The sequence below is a fragment of the Pelophylax lessonae genome, assembly GCF_965119305.1.
Source record: "Pelophylax lessonae genome assembly, chromosome: 3".
Lineage (NCBI taxonomy): Eukaryota > Metazoa > Chordata > Amphibia > Anura > Ranidae > Pelophylax > Pelophylax lessonae.
In genome coordinates, this window is record NC_138770.1 from 85,611,163 (window position 1) to 85,630,827 (window position 19,665).

The 19,665-nt window shown below is 44.6% G+C and overlaps 1 protein-coding gene across 1 annotated transcript in view; it reads right to left on the reverse strand.

Moving 5' to 3' along the window:
* The window catches only part of LOC309551300 (uromodulin-like), a gene marked incomplete at both ends in the record, with an annotated part of 92,577 nt that overhangs the window by 59,132 nt on the left and 13,780 nt on the right, over positions 1–19,665 (reverse strand). The window contains one exon of the mRNA XM_082251831.1: positions 5,668–5,829. Within this exon, the coding sequence (XP_082107957.1) occupies positions 5,668–5,829 (162 nt within the window). The remainder of the gene's footprint in view (positions 1–5,667; positions 5,830–19,665) is intronic.

Here is a 19,665-nt window from a genome sequence, read left to right on the forward strand (position 1 = left end):
GACTTGCAAATTTGCAAGAATTGTAAAATGCAGATTACTTGGTCAGACTTGAAAGGAATCGTAAAGATCCAGGGGGTGAGTTAAATGTTTAGTTCAGTTCGCACCAGAATATCTTGAACAGGAAAAAGTTCTAGCAAACACGCAAACTCTATTAACCACTTGCAGACCACCCCATGCAGATTTACTGTGGCAGGGCAGCTTGGCTGCGCATAATCACGTAGATGTAAGTGATTATGCGCACATGCTTTCTGTGGCGTGCACGCGCGCCACCAGAGCCGCACTCCAGCTGTTATTAGACAGAATGAGAGGCAGACCATGGGAGGAGCGGGCTCGATCGCCGCCGGCTTCCCGTAATCTTCGACTAGACTGACAGAAGAGCCATCTTGTATGTAAACAATTCAAGACGGCTCTCCTGTCAGAGAAGCAGGGAAAGATTGTGTGATTCAGTTAAGCTCCCAAATAGGGAACAAATTTAACCCCTTGATCACCCCCAGTGTTAACCCCTTCCCTGTCAGTGTCATTTATACAGTTGCATTTTATTTAGCACTGATTACTGCATTAATGTCTCTGGTCCCCAAAAAGTGTCAAAAATGTCAGTTAGGGGGTCTGATCTGTCTGCCCCAATGTCACAGTCCCGATAAAAATCGCTGATCGCCGCCATTACTAATAAAAAAAGTAAAAAGTCCGTAAATCTATTCCGTAGTTTGTAAACGCTATAACTTTTGTGCAAACCAATTATTATACGCTTTCTTGGGATTTTTTTTTTTTTTTTACCAAAAATATGTAGCAAAATACAAATTGGCCTAAACTGATAAAAAAATTAGATTTTTTTTTAGATTTTTTTATTGGGAATGTTTTAGAGCAGAAAGTAGAAAATATTGGTGTTTTTTCAAAATTAATGCTATTTTTTTGTTTAGAGCGCAAAAACGAAAAATCGCAGAGGTTATCAAATACCACCAAAAGAAAGCTCTATTTGTGGGAAAAAAAGGACATCAATTGTATTCAGGCACAGCATTGCATGACTGCACAGTTGACAGTTAAAGCAATGGAGTGCCGAATTGCAAAAAATGGCCTGGTCATTAAGAGGGTTAAACCTTTTCGGAGCTGAAGTGGTTAAAGTCTATGGGACACGAACATGAAAAATTAAAAGTCCTCATTTTAAGGGCTTGTATGCAATTTATTGCCATAAAAAGTGTTTGGGGACCTGGGTACTGGCCAGGGATACATGTATCAATGCAAAAAAACATTTTTGCATTGATACAGCAGTGATTTTAATAATGCTTAAAGGGAAACAATAAAAATGAAAAATCCATTTAAGTATCATGCCTGGGGGGTCCCCTTATTGTGCCTGCAAAGTGGCGCATTTGTAGGATGTATAGATCTTTCTGCAGCAATACTGACATTTCTTATGCTGTCAGAAGGGGGCAGTGCCACCGGGTGACGTTATCGGGTGGCTCCACCTCTTGTCTATAAAAGAGCTGTTAAAGCTCAAGAGCGTCATTCGGGGAGTGCGCCTCAGAAGAGGCGGGAGCGTCTTTCAATATCTTTGCCTATTTTTCGGGTGCTGCGGGCGTTGTTTTTGACGATGGATTTTCATCGAGGGACACAATTTTTTTTATTTTTGACTAAAGGACTTGTCAAAAACTGTCTTTTGTGTTTATTTATTTGCACATTTTTTTGGTGAGTGGGTAGGGGTATGATGTACCTGATACCCATTCACATAGGGGGGGAGGATTTTGGGGCCCCCTTGTTAAAGGGGGCTTTCTGATTCAAAAGGCCCTCCCTCTGCAGACCCCCACAACCACAGCCCATGGTTGTCGGGAAGAGGCTGTTGTCCCCCCCCCTCATCCTGGCCTGCTAGGCTCCATGCTCAGATAAGGGTCTGGTATGGATTTTGGGGGGCCCCAAGCCATTTTTTTAAATTTTGGCTTGGAGTTCCCCTTAAAATCTATACCAGATCCTAAAGGCCTGGTATGGATTTGGGGGGGGGGGGGGCATGCAGTTTTTTTTTTTTTTAATTCTGTCATAAGTGGTTCCCCTTTACCACTTAAATACAAAGCCCTTTCAGCTTTCAGTGCTCATTAGCATCTATGGGAAATATTGGACAGCTTGACTTGGCACTGCTCCCTTTCTTTAACATTGGTGTCTATGGGAAATCTTGGTCAGCTTGACATGGCCCTGCTCACGAACTATAAGTGACAGGGACACAAAACTTGGGGAGCACCAAGAGGGGACCCAGGACTACAACATATCTATACATTATAAAAGTGGGGTATAACCTGAACACTACACTGACTGCATTAAACTAACTCAACTCACTGTCCACTAACTACCTGCCTAATCTCCATTGTAACACACTATACAGGGCTGCCGTGTAAGCAGCATTCTTATATAGTGTGGGGAGTGGACTTAACTCCTGAACCATGATTGGCAAAAGGCACCCTGCCTTTGGCCAATCATGGCTCTGACAGGACATTGTGCTGTGATTGGCCACAGCATACAGGCCAGGTGCACGTTTTGGCCAATCATCAGTAATTAATTCACTGTATCAGCGCAGTGCACTATGGGGTGCTCATCGGCGGGCGAACTTCCCACAGAGCGCCCCATTTGTTCGTGTGTTCGGCTCAAACATCAAGCCCATCCCTACCAAGAGGCATAATATGTCACACATGAGATAAAAGGTACTAGTAAATCCAGCCAATCAGATAGCCCTGCATTTAAGTCAATGGGTAGAAGCTGTATGTCAAGGAAAGATTTTGGTTGCTGACACAGTTTTATTATGGAAGCAGAGGTCTAGATTATAACACACATTATGATTGTATGGAAGCTACCCTTAGGAGCATAATATAGATTGTATATATATGCTGGATGGGAGAAATACCTCTCTTTTTGCCATGATAAAAAGGGACAAAGTATTTTGAATGGGACTGTGAGGGCATCTGATCATTGTAATATTTAAAAAAACTCTGCTGGATTTTGTTATCTGCTCTGGAATCCAATAACTGGCTCTTTCTGGATGAACCAACTTGCTGTGGGAGAATTCAGTTGGCTTGAAGCAGTGCTGCATTGAACTGGTGTAATCATGTTTCCATAGTAACACTAATAATCATAATTATTCGTTTTCTATAGATATATATATATATAAATATACACACACACACTCACGTGCATCTCATAAAATTAGAATATCATCAAAAAGATCATTTATTTCAGTAATTCAATTCAAAAAGTGAAACTCATATATTTTATATAGATGCGTTACACACAGAGTGATATATTTCAAGCATTTCTTTCTAGAGCATGAAGTGCTCTAGAATTTTCTGCTAGAGGGCTATGCTGACTTTGGACTTAATAAAACACATTGGACCAACACCAGCAAATGACATGGCTCTCCAAATCATCACAGACTGTGGAAAATGTTGCATTTCTTTTGGAAATCAAGGCCCCAGAGTCTGGAGGAAGAGTGGAGAGGCCCAGAATCCAAGTTGCATGAGGTCCAGCGTGAAAATTCCACAGTCAGTGATGATCTAGGGAGCCATGTAATCTGCTGGTGATGGTCCACTGTGTTTTATCAATTCCAAAGTCAACACAGTCCTCTAGCAGGAACATTTTAGAACACTTCATGCTTCCCTCTGCTGACCAGATTTATGGTGATGCTGATTTTATTTTCCAGCAGGACCAAATATTGAGTGCATACTATACTGTACATACTTTTAATTAAGCCAACATTTCTGTATTAAAAATAATTTTTCTTTATTGGTCTTATGTAATATTCTAATTTTCTGAGAGTCTGAATTTTGGGTTTCCCCGCATCCAATTCGCATGATAGGAGAGTGTGACCGGCTCTCAAGGGAGCCGGTTCACACATCTCCGGGACGAAATGCAGAAGGGTCTTGTGCATCTTCTGGTCCATTTCGATTCGCACCTGAAACAGTGAACAGGGACGCACTGGACCCACTGTTGTGGGTCCAGTGCTGCTGTGAACCCAGCCTGATAGTTACAAATTTCTGTTTCATATGATATTTGCACAACTGTTTATTAAATGCAAATTTTCGGGAAATAAATAATAAAATTAGTTTTAGTGCAAAACCACACCATATAATACCCATTTTTGGTTAAAATATAAAAGATGAGGTTGCATCGAGTAAATAGATACCAAACATTTCATGTCCTAAAATTGCGGGTGCCCGCGATATTACCAAAAACCATGGTGCCAAAAAATCCCAATAGGTGATGCTTTAAAAGCCTTCACAGCTCATGAGTTTTATAGTAGCTCTTGTGCTAGAATTATTGTTCTCACTCTGACATTCGCAACGATATGTCACACATAGGTGCGACTGTGTTTTACATGTGTGTGCACTCCCTGGGCTTGCGTTTGCACAGGTGTGCGGAGCTACCGGGGTTTTCGCCATTTTTTTTTTTATTTTAATATATTTTATTATAATTTTATTTTTTTTTAAACTTTTTTCTTTTATTTTTATTTTTACGTGATTGCTATCACAACAGGTTAATAAACCCCTATGTGATAGCATTGGGTAGGTGACAGGTACTCTTTATGGAGACATTAGGGGTCTAATAGACCCCAATGTCTCCCCTGCCCTTCACGTCATCTAACCAAGCACAGATCAGCTTGGTTAGATGTGTCCCCTGGCTGTACAGGCCAGGAAAGGGTGCATATGAAACCGGAAGTGACATCACTTCCAGTTCAACGGTTTGCATGTGAGATTAAGGCATTTTTTTCCTTGGTGTCACTGCTATCTCTCTCCCCCATTCACCCCCGGCTGTGTTCCTGGGCACCAGTGAGTGCGGGACAGCCTGGGTAACCACGGGAGGAGAGGGGGCCGCGCCACGAGGCCAGCTGTGTGAAAATGATCGTAACTATGAAGCTGCCGCATTACTTTCATTTTGAAGCCGAATGCTTGTGATTAAAGGTTCACACTTTAGACCTACATAGTAGGTCCAAAGAGCTGAACTGGATAAGGGGCATGTGTTCCTTAGGTAATTAGAAATGATCTGCTACCTGTTCTATGAGGAGTCCATGAGGGAGGTGCATTCTGCAGATTCCTCTGTCAGTCCTCGCCCATCTTCCCCCCACTCAGTGGAGATCAAGAGAAAGGCTATGCTGGGCAGGCTCTGTTCTCATGAACGGACAGAGGAATGTGAGCCATCTACTGAAATCTTGAATCCTGTACATCAAATTGGACCTGGCAGGCATCCAAAAAAAAATAATAATTGCACTCACCTAGGTGGATGCAGCATTGATCATACAGAGTGAATTATATCCCTTGTGGCTATAAAGAAATATATTTAAACCCAATGTTTTGCACGTGGAGTTCGAAATTAACTGTGTTTTTGAGAAAGTGCATTGTACAATGGGTTATTATAATTGGAGTGTAGAGAGATTTTGATGGGAGGAGTTGACAATCTTTGACCTGCAAAGATATTTCCTGGGTATTTCCATTAAAAGTTCAAGTCTGAGTGGAGAGGAACATTTTTTTTTCAAGAATCATTCCATTTAAAATAAATGTTTTCTTTTTGTTTTTACTGGATGCTGTTGACCTAAGCTTACTAAAAAGTATCACATTATTAAAAAAAAAAAAAATCACTGTAACTATTAAGCCAACTCCAATTACATAGAACAGCTTTATGTTGTAAAATGGTTATTACTTGGGTCGTTGTATTCCACCATAGTGTATTGTCTGATACCACAGGGGAATCTTGCAGTTATACGATCTAGAAGCCAATTATTCACCAACTTCAGTTGATACATATCATCTGACATTGATCCTGTTGTGTCCACAAGATAGGTGAGAGAAGATCCTAAAGATCCTGAAATAAATGGTTATCATAATCAGTTTAGAATAATAAATGCTAAAAATCGAGATTGTAAAGACTAAATTGCAAAGAATGAGGTACTATATGAGATAAACAAGATGATTGCCAAAAACATACTGGTGGTATCCCAATGGGGCATCTAGGTGATAAGTGGTTGGCTCCTGTGAACTAAGGAACTGCCACAGTAACCTCAGAATTAATAAGTACCGGGGTTCATTTACTAAAGACAAATAGACTGTGGACTTTGCAAGGTACAGTTGCACTCTGCAAGAGCAATTGCTCCAGAGCTTAGGAAATAAGTAGAAGCTCTGATGACTTTCATAATCCAATCATATGCAACCAAAAAATGCTGTTTTTTTTTTTTAGTTTTCCATGCATGCATTCTTTGCAAAGTGAAGCTTTACCTCATTTACAAAGCTCTGGAGTAACTGCAGTTGCAAAGCACACAGTCTATTTGTGTGGGATGAATGTACTAGGAGTATATCCTTTGCGCCAAATGGGTTGGGGTTAATTTTAAATAAAGATGATATAAAAGCATGATTATGAATGTGGGAATAAGCAGCTGCTATAGTATGGAGTGTGAATTGAAGGTGTATAGCCCCAAAATAGAGGCTACCTATAGCGCTTGCTAATTAATTGTGTAAACATATACTACCAAAGTGCAAATGATAATCAATACACATTAGAATGGATTAATAAATAATAACATAGATGCATAAATAAATAAATGAATATCTTCATAAATGAGATTCAATATAATGTGAATACAATTAATAAAGTACTATGTACTTAATGTCCCAATAAGTGCTCAAAAAAGTTCATACATAGAGTCCATCAGAAATCATATAGTGACTTTTGTGTAAACAGTTCAGGATTGCTTTAAAGAAAAAAGTGCAAGTGCTCTGTGCCCGACTTCCAAAAGGTATTAGGATGACACTTGATTTCCACCATGAAGAGTAACAGAAATGCTTACTCACCAGAGGGAATGGGTCTTATATGCCTTATGGCACTAAGACTGGACAGCGCTTGTTTGGCCACCTGGGCCAGGAACGGTCCCACTCTAGGGTTCAGCAGTCTCAGCCCTCACTCCTCTCCATCCATGCATCCAACCAGGTGGGGGACAAAAAGAAAGCTCCAGGTGGTGTGATATAGTTTAAAAATATTTATTTGTTTCCAAGGTAAAAGATATAAGCCGAAATAGGCAAAAAAAGACAGCATATAGCGTCACAGATAGAGCCCTAGAGTGGAGAGCGGTGAACACCGTATGCGTTCCACTCGGCTCCCGTGATGTCACAGCGTGCGTTCCACCTTACGCACGTTTTGTCATTCCTGATGGATTTCTGATGGACTCTATATATTAACTTTTTTGAGCACTCATTGGGACATTAAGCACATAGTACTTTATTAATTGTATTCACATTATATTGAATCTCATTTATGAAGATATTCATGTATTTATTTATTTATTTATTTATACATCTATGTAATTATTTATTAATCCATTCTAATGTGTATTGATTATTGTTTGCACTTTGGTAGTATATGTTTACATAATTAATTAGCAAGCGCTATAGGTAGCCCCTATTTTGAGGCTATACACCTTCAATACACAGTCTATTTGCCTTTAGTAAATCAACCCTAATATTTGAGTATGAGGATCACACCGGATTATTTGAGTCCAAAATGAGGTTTTATTTCAAATGTAAAGTAGTGTTGTAGAATTTCATATTAACCCATGTATTTCATATTATTCATATTAATTTGCATATGTTATTAATATAATTATTAATATTATCATAGTAGTAGTGGAATTATCATTAATATTATTATTATTCAATATGAAAGCAAAAATTATTAGTCTTTAGTAGTGTTGAGCGAACACGGACTGTATTATTCGTGTTTGTACCGAATAATTGGATTTTTTGTACCCGAACACGGACACTTTACTGTATGTTCGGGTAAAAATCCGTGTTCGGTCGTTTTATTTCCGGGTTTTGCATGCTTTGGCGCTCTTTTCATGGCGGGCTTTCAACAGCCAATCAACAATCGTTTAACTGGTGTGCCTTAAGCCATCCCAGCCATGCCTGCAAATGTCTCAGTAGCTGTGATTGGCCGTCTGAAGCATGTGACCAATAGGGATGATCGAACGGTTCGGGTCGACCATCGGTTCGACCCGAACATTGGATGTTCGATATTCGGCCGAATACCGAACTTTTTGCGGCAAAAGTTCGGTATTCGGCCACCAGAACCGCCCAAAATGCACTGGGACAGGAACTGGGCTTTAAAAGCCCGTGATTGGCCCAGAAACGTCTGCAAAAGCCAATGAGGGGGCAGGAGTCTCCTAGGAACGTGATTGGAGTGACTACGGGGACCAGAGGCCAATCAGGAGTGAATACGCCCCACACTATATAAGATGGCCCCGCCTAACCCCTAGCACAGTTATCCAGAGCCTGTTGAAGAGAGTTGAAGCAGTTCTGTCTGACTCCTGCTTGCTACACTACATTTCCTACATATCGAGTGGTTCTAAAGCTCCATATAGCAGAATTGTATTTAGCTTACAGCCAGTGTAGTTAGATACAGCGATTGTGCTGGTTCTTAGAGTTAAAAAAAAAAAAAAAAAAAAAAAAAAAAAAAAACTTAAGGGACAGTGTCAGTCTTCTGCTGTATGGAGCTTTCTATTTAGTGGAAAGGGATATCTAGTGTAGTTAGGGAACTTTGTACTACATTAGTTAGATTTGAAAATTTAGTTTCTGTAGGGAAAGTGTGAGGGTTCTGTTTAGTGAGCACGTGGCACAGTGCTGCTGTATCACAGCAGGTATACGTGCTTGCTAGGCAGCAAAATACAGTGACAACTTAACGCCTGTTGTTCAAAGCGTTAGGTGCACTGTACAAAAGCCTTTGCAACTGTGCGTGACACGGAACTGCTGTGCTGTATCCAGCGACAACTGTGGGTCGCATAGCAGTGTGCGTTTTTCACCGCACACAGTTGCCAACGCATCAGTGACAACCTAACGCCTGTTGTTCAAAGCGTTAGGTCCACTGTGCAAAAGGCTTTGCTACTGTGCGTGAACCGCAACTGCTGTGCTGTATCCAGCGACAACTGTGGGTCGCATAGCAGTGTGCGTTTTTCACCGCACACAGTTGCCAACGCATCAGTGACAACCTAACGCCTGTTGTTCAAAGCGTTAGGTCCACTGTGCAAAAGGCTTTGCTACTGTGCGTGAACCGCAACTGCTGTGCTGTATCCAGCGACAACTGTGGGTCGCATAGCAGTGTGCGTTTTTCACCGCACACAGTTGCCAACGCATCAGTGACAACTTAACGCCTGTTGTTCAAAGCGTTAGGTGCACTGTACAAAAGCCTTTGCAACTGTGCGTGACACGCAACTGCTGTGCTGTATCCAGCGACAACTGTGGGTCGCATAGCAGTGTGCGTTTTTCACCGCACACAGTTGCCAACGCATCAGTGACAACCTAACGCCTGTTGTTCAAAGCGTTAGGTCCACTGTGCAAAAGGCTTTGCTACTGTGCGTGAACCGCAACTGCTGTGCTGTATCCAGCGACAACTGTGGGTCGCATAGCAGTGTGCGTTTTTCACCGCACACAGTTGCCAACGCATCAGTGACAAATATGCCTGGTAGACCAAGAAAAGGCATACGTGGCCCTGCTGCGGAAAGGGGCACAGCTTCTAGGGTGTCTAGAGGCAGGGGTGGACGTGGTGGTCAGTCCTCAGCCAGGCCACCATTTGGATTGTTCTCCGGCAGTGGCCAAGCTATACGTCCACAGTATGTACAGGAGGTGGTGGACTATATGAACAAACCCTCATCATCGGCATCATCTGCAACTACAGTGACCCAGGCAGAGAAAAGTGGTCAGTCTTCTGCAGTTGTCAGAACAAATACAGATGAGTCCATGTCCACCTCATGTCCTCCCTTAGACCCAATTTCAGACATGGCAGAGGAGTCAGCTGAGCTGTTTGACCACAGTGTCGGCCATCTACTCCAGCCTGATGCTCAGTCCTTTATGGAGTCTGATGTTGGGTCTGAGTTTGAGGAGGAGGCAGAGCAAACAAGAGGGGAGAGCAGACGGCCCGCTCCATCTAAGGCCGCACCTGTTGTCTCCCAGGCCAGGCCTGATGCTCAGTCTTTGATAGAATCAGATGTTGGGTCTGAGGTTGAGGAGGAGGCAGAGCAAACAAGAGGGGAGAGCAGACGGCCCGCTCCATCTAAGGCCGCACCTGTTGTCTCCCAGGCCAGGCCTGATGCTCAGTCTTTGATGGAGTCAGATGTTGGGTCTGAGGTTGAGGAGGAGGCAGAGCAAGCAAGAGGGGAGAGCAGACGGCCTACTCCATCTAAGGCCGCACCTGTTGTCTCCCGGGCCACTATACACACCTCATCTTGCTGGGCCTTTTTTGAGACATCCCATGCAGATAAAACAGTTGCGATCTGCAAGATTTGTAAGAAGGGTATAAAACGTGGCAAAAATGTCAACCACCTGGGTACAAGCTGCCTAAACAGGCATTTGACAACCCACCACTCGGCCCGTTGGCAGGAGCATTTAAAGAACCCACAAAAGGGCCAAAGATTGGTCAGTCGGCCTCCTAGTTCTCCTCGCGCTCCTCCTCATGCTCCATCTGCTCCACCTGCTCCACCTGCACATCAGTCTGTTCCTGGCCCTGCTATAGTCACTCGTCACCTGTTGGCAGCCTCCACTGGCAGGGATGATGATATAGCAGGCAGTGTCGCATCTACCTCCAGCACACCACCAGCTGTATCATCTAGACGCCAAATTTCGATTCCACACATGCTGGAACGAAAAAAAATGTATACTCCCCGCCACCCACATGCCCAGCGTCTAAACAGTAGTTTGGCTAAACTACTGGCTCTGCAACTATTACCATTTAACCTGGTAGAGTCTGCTCCCTTCCGTGACTTCGCAAAATGTGCAGTTCCACAGTGGCAGGTGCCAAGTCGGCATTACTTTTCCCGTAAGGCCCTGCCATCCCTATACCAACATGTGGAAGGCAATGTAGTGTCATCCCTGGCCAAGTCAGTCAGCCGTAAGATACACTTGACGGCTGACACTTGGTCAAGCAAACATGGGCAGGGACGGTACATTTCTGTCACTGCTCACTGGGTGACACTGCTTGCCAGTGGAAGGGATTGTAGCCAGGGCTCGGTGCTGCAGCCAGTGTTGCCCCCACGTCTGCAAACAGCTGGTGGTGTCGCTGATCCGGGTAGATCGATCACTTCTACCCCCTCCTGCTCCTCCTCCTCTACCTCCTCCATGCCCTCCTCTGCAGAATGGTCCTTTGAATATGATGAGATACCACGTAAACGTTCAAAGGGCTATTCTATGTCTCAGGCCAAAAGGTGTCACGCAGTGCTGCAGCTTGTGTGTCTAGGGGACAGGCAGCACACTGCCCCTCAGATTCTTGGGGCTCTGCAGGCACAGGCCCAGAGGTGGTTGACACCACGCCAGCTGCAGCCAGGGATGGTGGTTACTGATAATGGGTCAAACCTCCTGGCCGCCCTTCGTCAGGGAAAGTTAACCCATGTGCCATGCCTGGCGCATGTCCTGAATCTCGTGGTACAGCGGTTTTTGAACTCGTACCCGGGAATGCAGGATGTGCTAAGGATGGCAAGAAGGGTGTGCAGTCACTTCAGGCGGTCGTACAGTGCCACTGCACGTTTGGCCGAAGTGCAGCGCGAGTTTCACCTGCCGGTACACCGCCTCATCTGTGACATGCCCACCCGCTGGAACTCCACCTTGGCTATGCTGCAGCGCCTGTACACGCAGCAGAGGGCCCTCAATGAATACCTATGCGAGTACGGCACCAGCACTGGCTCTGCGCGCCTGGGCTTCTTTTCACCACGGCAGTGGCTTTTGATTAAGGATGCATGCGCTGTCCTCTCGCCATTTGAGGAGGCCACAAGGATGGTCAGCCGGGACAGCGCATGCATCAGTGACACCCTACCGGTACTGTTTTTGTTGGAGCACACTCTGCGTGGCATTATGGACAGGGCACTGGAGGCAGAGCAGCAGGAGGAAGAGGAGGACTTCCTTGCCTCTCAAGGCCCCCTTTATCCTGAGAATCCTGACCCCATTATGCCTAGCTCCCAGAGGCCCGAGCAGGATCTAGGGGTGGAAGAGGAGGAGGAGGAGGACGATTCTGCGGGAACTTTTGCAGGGTTTGAGGAGGAGGAGGAGGAAGACATGCGGCAATCTGCAAGGCCTAGTTTGACTCCCTCGGGACACTTTGGAGTAGTACGTGGCTGGGAGGAGGAGGAGCCCGTTGAAGATAATGTCGTTATGAGTGACCCCGAGGAGTCAGCTTCTCAGGCCTTCGCTAATTTGCGACGCATGGGAAACATCATGCTCCAGAGCCTGCGAAAGGACCCCAGAATCAAGGCCATTAAAGAGACTAACCACTATTGGTTGGCCACCCTACTTGACCCCCGGTACAAGTGTAAAGTCTCACCCATAGAGTCCACAGGATCAAATCCCTTGAGGACAGTCTCAAGAGGAATCTGGTGAACATGTTCCCCGACTCCCGTAGGGTGCAGGGGCGGGGACAACCTACCATGGATTCTACTGGTGGTCACGAGAGGAGCGTTGGAGAAGGCGTGCGGTTGACGGATGCCTTTCGGTCTTTTTTTAGTCCTCACCGCCCAGGCCTCTCAGCTGCCACATCGCATCGACAGCGTCTGCATCACATGGTGGACGATTACGTGAGGGCACAAAGTGACACAGAGGGCTTTTCATGTGACGAATCCGATCCACTGGCATACTGGGTCTTAAGATTAGACCACTGGCCAGAACTGGCCCAGTATGCCATGGAGTTGTTGGCCTGCCCTGCTTCCAGTGTCCTATCGGAACGGGCATTCAGCGCAGCAGGAGGATTCGTCACAGACCATCGAACTAGACTCTCCACCGACTCAGTCGACCGTTTGACATTCATTAAGATGAATCAGTCGTGGATATCAAGCTTTGATGCACCTGATGCAGACCTTGTAGACTAGGCTATCGTTGTGATGTGGCAGTTGAGCCTCAGTTTAAGCCTGGACCATGGTGCCACCCTCAAACCCTCCTCTCATTCTCTTTACGTTCACAGAACCTCATTTTGGTTATGACAAAAACGACAATGTTTGCGCACCTGTTCCACAGGTGCACACCTTTACAATTTTTGGGCCTCCTTCAACACCAGCTCTTTGGGGTTAAGGTGGGGAGGCTATGCTAAAACAAAAACGACAATGTTTGCGCACCTGTTCCACAGGTGCACACCTTTACAATTTTTGGGCCTCCTTCAACACCAGCTCTTTGGGGTTAAGGTGGGGAGGCTATGCTAAAACAAAAACGACAATGTTTGCGCACCTGTTCCACAGGTGCACACCTTTACAATTTTTGGGCCTCCTTCAACACCAGCTCTTTGGGGTTAAGGTGGGGAGGCTATGCTAAACAAAAACTACCATGTTTGCGAACCTGTTCCACAGGTGCACACCTTTACAATTTTTGGGCCTCCTTCAACACCAGCTCTTTGGGGTTAAGGTGGGGAGGCTATGCTAAACAAAAACTACCATGTTTGCGAACCTGTTCCACAGGTGCACACCTTTACAATTTTTGGGCCTCCTTCAACACCAGCTCTTTGGGGTTAAGGTGGGGAGGCTATGCTAAACAAAAACTACCATGTTTGCGAACCTGTTCCACAGGTGCACACCTTTACAATTTTTGGGCCTCCTTCAACACCAGCTCTTTGGGGTTAAGGTGGGGAGGCTATGCTAAACAAAAACTACCATGTTTGCGAACCTGTTCCACAGGTGCACACCTTTACAATTTTTGGGCCTCCTTCAACACCAGCTCTTTGGGGTTAAGGTGGGGAGGCTATGCTAAACAAAAACTACCATGTTTGCGAACCTGTTCCACAGGTGCACACCTTTACAATTTTTGGGCCTCCTTCAACACCAGCTCTTTGGGGTTAAGGTGGGGAGGCTATGCTAACACAAAAACGACAATGTTTGCGCACCTGTTCCACAGGTGCACACCTTTACAATTTTTGGGCCTCCTTCAACACCAGCTCTTTGGGGTTAAGGTGGGGAGGCTATGCTAAACAAAAACTACCATGTTTGCGAACCTGTTCCACAGGTGCACACCTTTACAATTTTTGGGCCTCCTTCAACACCAGCTCTTTGGGGTTAAGGTGGGGAGGCTATGCTAAAACAAAAACGACAATGTTTGCGCACCTGTTCCACAGGTGCACACCTTTACAATTTTTGGGCCTCCTTCAACACCAGCTCTTTGGGGTTAAGGTGGGGAGGCTATGCTAAACAAAAACTACCATGTTTGAGAACCTGTTCCACAGGTGCACACCTTTACAATTTTTGGGCCTCCTTCAACACCAGCTCTTTGGGGTTAAGGTGGGGAGGCTATGCTAAACAAAAACTACCATGTTTGCGAACCTGTTCCACAGGTGCACACCTTTACAATTTTTGGGCCTCCTTCAAAGCCAGCTCTTTGGGGTTATGGTGGGGAGGCTCCGCCAACACCAAAACTACCATGTTTGCGCACCTGTTCCACAGGTGCACACCTTCATAATTTTTACGCCTTCTTCAACACCAGCTCTTTGGGCTTACAGTGGTATGGCTCCGCCAACACCCAAACAACAATTTTTGCGCACCTGTCACACAGATGCATATCATTGTAATTTTTTTCCTTACAAAGGCAATTATTGCTTTCATTACCAGCACTTTCATAGGGATATGGTGTCAAGGCATCGTCCGCACCACCAAATGCCCAATTTTTAAGCATCCTTTACTTCTATTCAAAGTCAAGAGACAACACTATTCATCCAAAACATCTCTAATCTTGTTCACTCTGCACTACCTTGTGGCCCCTACCCCTAACCCTCAATGTATCCGTGCATATATGTCTGTTTCTTGTGAGATTTCAAGTTAAAGTGCACCAAACACCATTTTACATGAAATAAAGTGCAATTACATACATCTTTGGACTTCTTGAAACATTTGGTAATAAAAGCCCCATTGTGGAAATACACCCGTTAATTATATGCACATTTAAAGAGACAGCACCTTTTTCCAAAAAAACCTCTAATCTTGTTCCCAGTGCACTGCATTATGTCCCCATCATACACATTGGCTGAGCCGTTGATTAGGAGCAAAAGAAAGGTGCGGTTAAGCAAAAAAGTCATTTTTGAAGGTTTGGTATGCTGTAATTCTGGTTCTGGACATGCTACAGAGCTGAAACTTCACAGGTACAACTTTTAGACCCCCCAGACACTAAATCCAAAGAAATCTCTTTTTTTTTTTTTTTTTTAATTTTTTCAATAATTGGCTATCTATCAAAAACGACAATTTTTAAGAACTTTTTTTTGTGTGATTAATAGTCCCTGGGGCATGACCCAGAACCCTAGGCACTTTTTAGGGGCATTTATTGGGTTTTAGGGCTTAAAAATGGTGTTTTTTGATTACAGAAGTTCGGGTCCCATTGATTTCAATGGGGTTCTGAAATCCGAACCGAACTTTCGTGAAGTTCGGGTGTTCTGGTCGAACCGAACTTTTCAAAAGTTCGATCATCCCTAGTGACCAAGTCTTTATAAGTTCCAGGCAGCCGCAGCGTCTTCATTCTGCTGCTTAGATCAGGGACAGAGCACACATCAACGTGCTGGCTGCTGATTAGGGAAAGACAGGCAGGAAAAAACCATTTGTGTCCGGATAGAATTGAGGGACAGGTCGGAGTGTTTAGGCAGGGCGAGTTGTAGGCATTTTAGGGATAGAGTCTGCTGAATTATAGGGTCAGTGTCTTCTACAAAGTACAATCGATATTGCTGTGTGGTGTGGGATAGGAGATAGGCAGGTGTCAGTGATCCACATCCATTTTTCTGTGTGTGAGCTGCAGTGAACACAATCTTTTTGGGCTGCAGTGAACACAATCTTTTTGGGGTGCAGTGAACAACGTCCTTTTTGGGGTGCAGTGAACAAAATCTTTTTGGGGTGCAGTGAACAAAATCCTTTTTGGGGTGCAGTGAACAACATCCTTTTTGGGGTGCAGTGAACACAATCTTTTTGGGGTGCAGTGAACAAAATCCTTTGTGGGGTGCAGTGAACACAATCTTTTTGGGGTGCAGTGAACAACATCATTTTTGGGGTTCAGTGAACAAAATCCTTTTTGGGGTGCAGTGAACACAATCTTTTTGGGGTGCAGTGAACAAAATCCTTTGTGGGGTGCAGTGAACACAATCTTTGTGGGGTGCAGTGAACACAATCTTTTTGGGGTGCAGTGAACAACATCCTTTTTGGGGTGCAGTGAACAAAATCCTTTTTGGGGTACAGTGAACAACATCCTTTTTGGGGTGCAGTGAACAAAATCCTTTTAGGGTGCAGTGAACACAATCTTTGTGGGGTACAGTGAACAGAATCTTTGTGGGGTGCAGTGAACACAATCTTTGGGGGGTACAGTGAACACAATCTTTTTGGGGTGCAGTGAACAAAATCCTTTGTGGGGTGCAGTGAACACAATCTTTGTGGGGTGCAGTGAACACAATCTTTTTGGGGTGCAGTGAACAAAATCCTTTGTGGGGTGCAGTGAACACAATCTTTGTGGGGTGCAGTGAACAAAATCCTTTTTGGGGTGCAGTGAACACAATCTTTGTGGGGTGCAGTGAACACAATCTTTTTGGGGTGGAGTGAACAAAATCATTTTTGGGGTGCAGTGAACAACATCCTTTTTGGGGTGCAGTGAACACAATCTTTGTGGGGTGCAGTGAACACAATCTTTTTGGGGTGGAGTGAACAAAATCCTTTTTGGGGTGCAGTGAACAACATCCTTTTTGGGGTGCAGTGAACAAAATCCTTTTTGGGGTGCAGTGAACACAATCTTTTTGGGGTGCAGTGAACAAAATCCTTTGTGGGGTGCAGTGAACACAATCTTTGTGGGGTGCAGTGAACACAATCTTTTTGGGGTGCAGTGAACAACATCCTTTTTGGGGTGCAGTGAACAAAATCCTTTTTGGGGTGCAGTGAACACAATCTTTTTGGGGTGCAGTGAACAAAATCCTTTGTGGGGTGCAGTGAACACAATCTTTGTGGGGTACAGTGAACAGAATCTTTGTGGGGTGCAGTGAACACAATCTTTGGGGGGTACAGTGAACACAATCTTTTTGGGGTGCAGTGAACAAAATCCTTTGTGGGGTGCAGTGAACACAATCTTTGGGGGGTACAGTGAACACAATCTTTTTGGGGTGCAGTGAACAAAATCCTTTGTGGGGTGCAGTGAACACAATCTTTGTGGGGTGCAGTGAACACAATCTTTTTGGGGTGCAATGAACAACATCCTTTTTGGGGTGCAGTGAACAAAATCCTTTTTGGGGTACAGTGAACAACATCCTTTTTGGGGTGCAGTGAACAAAATCCTTTTAGGGTGCAGTGAACACAATCTTTGTGGGGTACAGTGAACAGAATCTTTGTGGGGTGCAGTGAACACAATCTTTGGGGGGTACAGTGAACACAATCTTTTTGGGGTGCAGTGAACAAAATCCTTTGTGGGGTGCAGTGAACACAATCTTTTTGGGGTGCAGTGAACAAAATCCTTTGTGGGGTGCAGTGAACACAATCTTTGTGGGGTGCAGTGAACAAAATCCTTTTTGGGGTGCAGTGAACACAATCTTTGTGGGGTGCAGTGAACACAATCTTTTTGGGGTGGAGTGAACAAAATCCTTTTTGGGGTGCAGTGAACAACATCCTTTTTGGGGTGCAGTGAACACAATCTTTGTGGGGTGCAGTGAACACAATCTTTTTGGGGTGGAGTGAACAAAATCCTTTTTGGGGTGCAGTGAACAACATCCTTTTTTGGGGTGCAGTGAACAAAATCCTTTTTGGGGTGCAGTGAACACAATATTTTTGGGGTGCAGTGAACAAAATCCTTTGTGGGGTGCAGTGAACACAATCTTTGTGGGGTGCAGTGAACACAATCTTTTTGGGGTGCAGTGAACAAAATCCTTTTTGGGGTGCAGTGAACAACATCCTTTTTGGGGTGCAGTGAACAAAATCCTTTTTGGGGTGCAGTGAACACAATCTTTTTGGGGTGCAGTGAACAAAATCCTTTGTGGGGTGCAGTGAACACAATCTTTGTGGGGTACAGTGAACAGAATCTTTGTGGGGTGCAGTGAACACAATCTTTGGGGGGTACAGTGAACACAATCTTTTTGGGGTGCAGTGAACAAAATCCTTTGTGGGGTGCAGTGAACACAATCTTTGGGGGGTACAGTGAACACAATCTTTTTGGGGTGCAGTGAACAAAATCCTTTGTGGGGTGCAGTGAACACAATCTTTGTGGGGTGCAGTGAACACAATCTTTTTGGGGTGCAGTGAACAAAATCCTTTTTGGGGTGCAGTGAACAACATCCTTTTTGGGGTGCAGTGAACACAATCTTTTTGGGGTGCAGTGAACAAAATCCTTTGTGGGGTGCAGTGAACACAATCTTTGTGGGGTACAGTGAACAGAATCTTTGTGGGGTGCAGTGAACACAATCTTTGGGGGGTACAGTGAACACAATCTTTTTGGGGTGCAGTGAACAAAATCCTTTGTGGGGTGCAGTGAACACAATCTTTGGGGGGTACAGTGAACACAATCTTTTTGGGGAGCAGTGAACAAAATCCTTTGTGGGGTGCAGTGAACACAATCTTTGTGGGGTGCAGTGAACACAATCTTTTTGGGGTGCAGTGAACAAAATCCTTTTTGGGGTGCAGTGAACAACATCCTTTTTGGGGTGCAGTGAACACAATCTTTTTGGGGTGCAGTGAACAACATCCTTTGTGGGGTGCAGTGAACACAATCTTTGTGGGGTACAGGGAACAGAATCTTTGTGGGGTGCAGTGAACACAATCTTTGGGGGGTACAGTGAACACAATCTTTTTGGGGTGCTGTGAACAAAATCCTTTTAGGGTGCAGTGAACACAATCTTTGTGGGGTGCAGTGAACAAAATCCTTTTTGAGGTGCAGTGAACACAATCTTTGTGGGGTGCAGTGAATACAATCTTTGTGGGGTACAGTGAACACAATCTCATACTTCTGAACATTTGAGGGTGCTGCCTGTTCCATACTCCTCCTCCTACTGCTCAACCATCCTTTTAGGGGTACAAACAATAGTAATTGGGGCCTAGTGTGGTGGTGTATGTGTGAGATACATACACTTTCTTTTTGATCATATTTTCTATTCCGCTATTCAATTAAAACCTTTGGGGATCAATTAAATTGCGTGATAGTCTGTGTCGGTACGTGTGAGATCCACCTTTCCAAGTTTTTGGGGTTCATCTCATACTTCTGAAGATTTGAGGGTGCTGCCTGTTCCATACTCCTCCTCCTACTGCTCAACCATCCTTTTAGGGGTACAAACAATAGTAATTGGGGCCTAGTGTGGTGGTGTATGTGTGAGATACATACACTTTCTTTTTGATCATATTTTCTATTCCGCTATTCAATTAAAACCTTTGGGGATCAATTAAATTGCGTGATAGTCTGTGTCGGTACGTGTGAGATCCACCTTTCCAAGTTTTTGGGGTTCATCTCATACTTCTGAAGATTTGAGGGTGCTGCCTGTTCCATACTCCTCCTCCTACTGCTCAACCATCCTTTTAGGGGTACAAACAATAGTAATTGGGGCCTAGTGTGGTGGTGTACGTGTGAGATACATACACTTTCTTTTTGATCATATTTTCTATTCCGCTATTCAATTAAAACCTTTGGGGATCAATTAAATTGCGTGATAGTCTGTGTCGGTACGTGTGAGATCCACCTTTCCAAGTTTTTGGGGTTCATC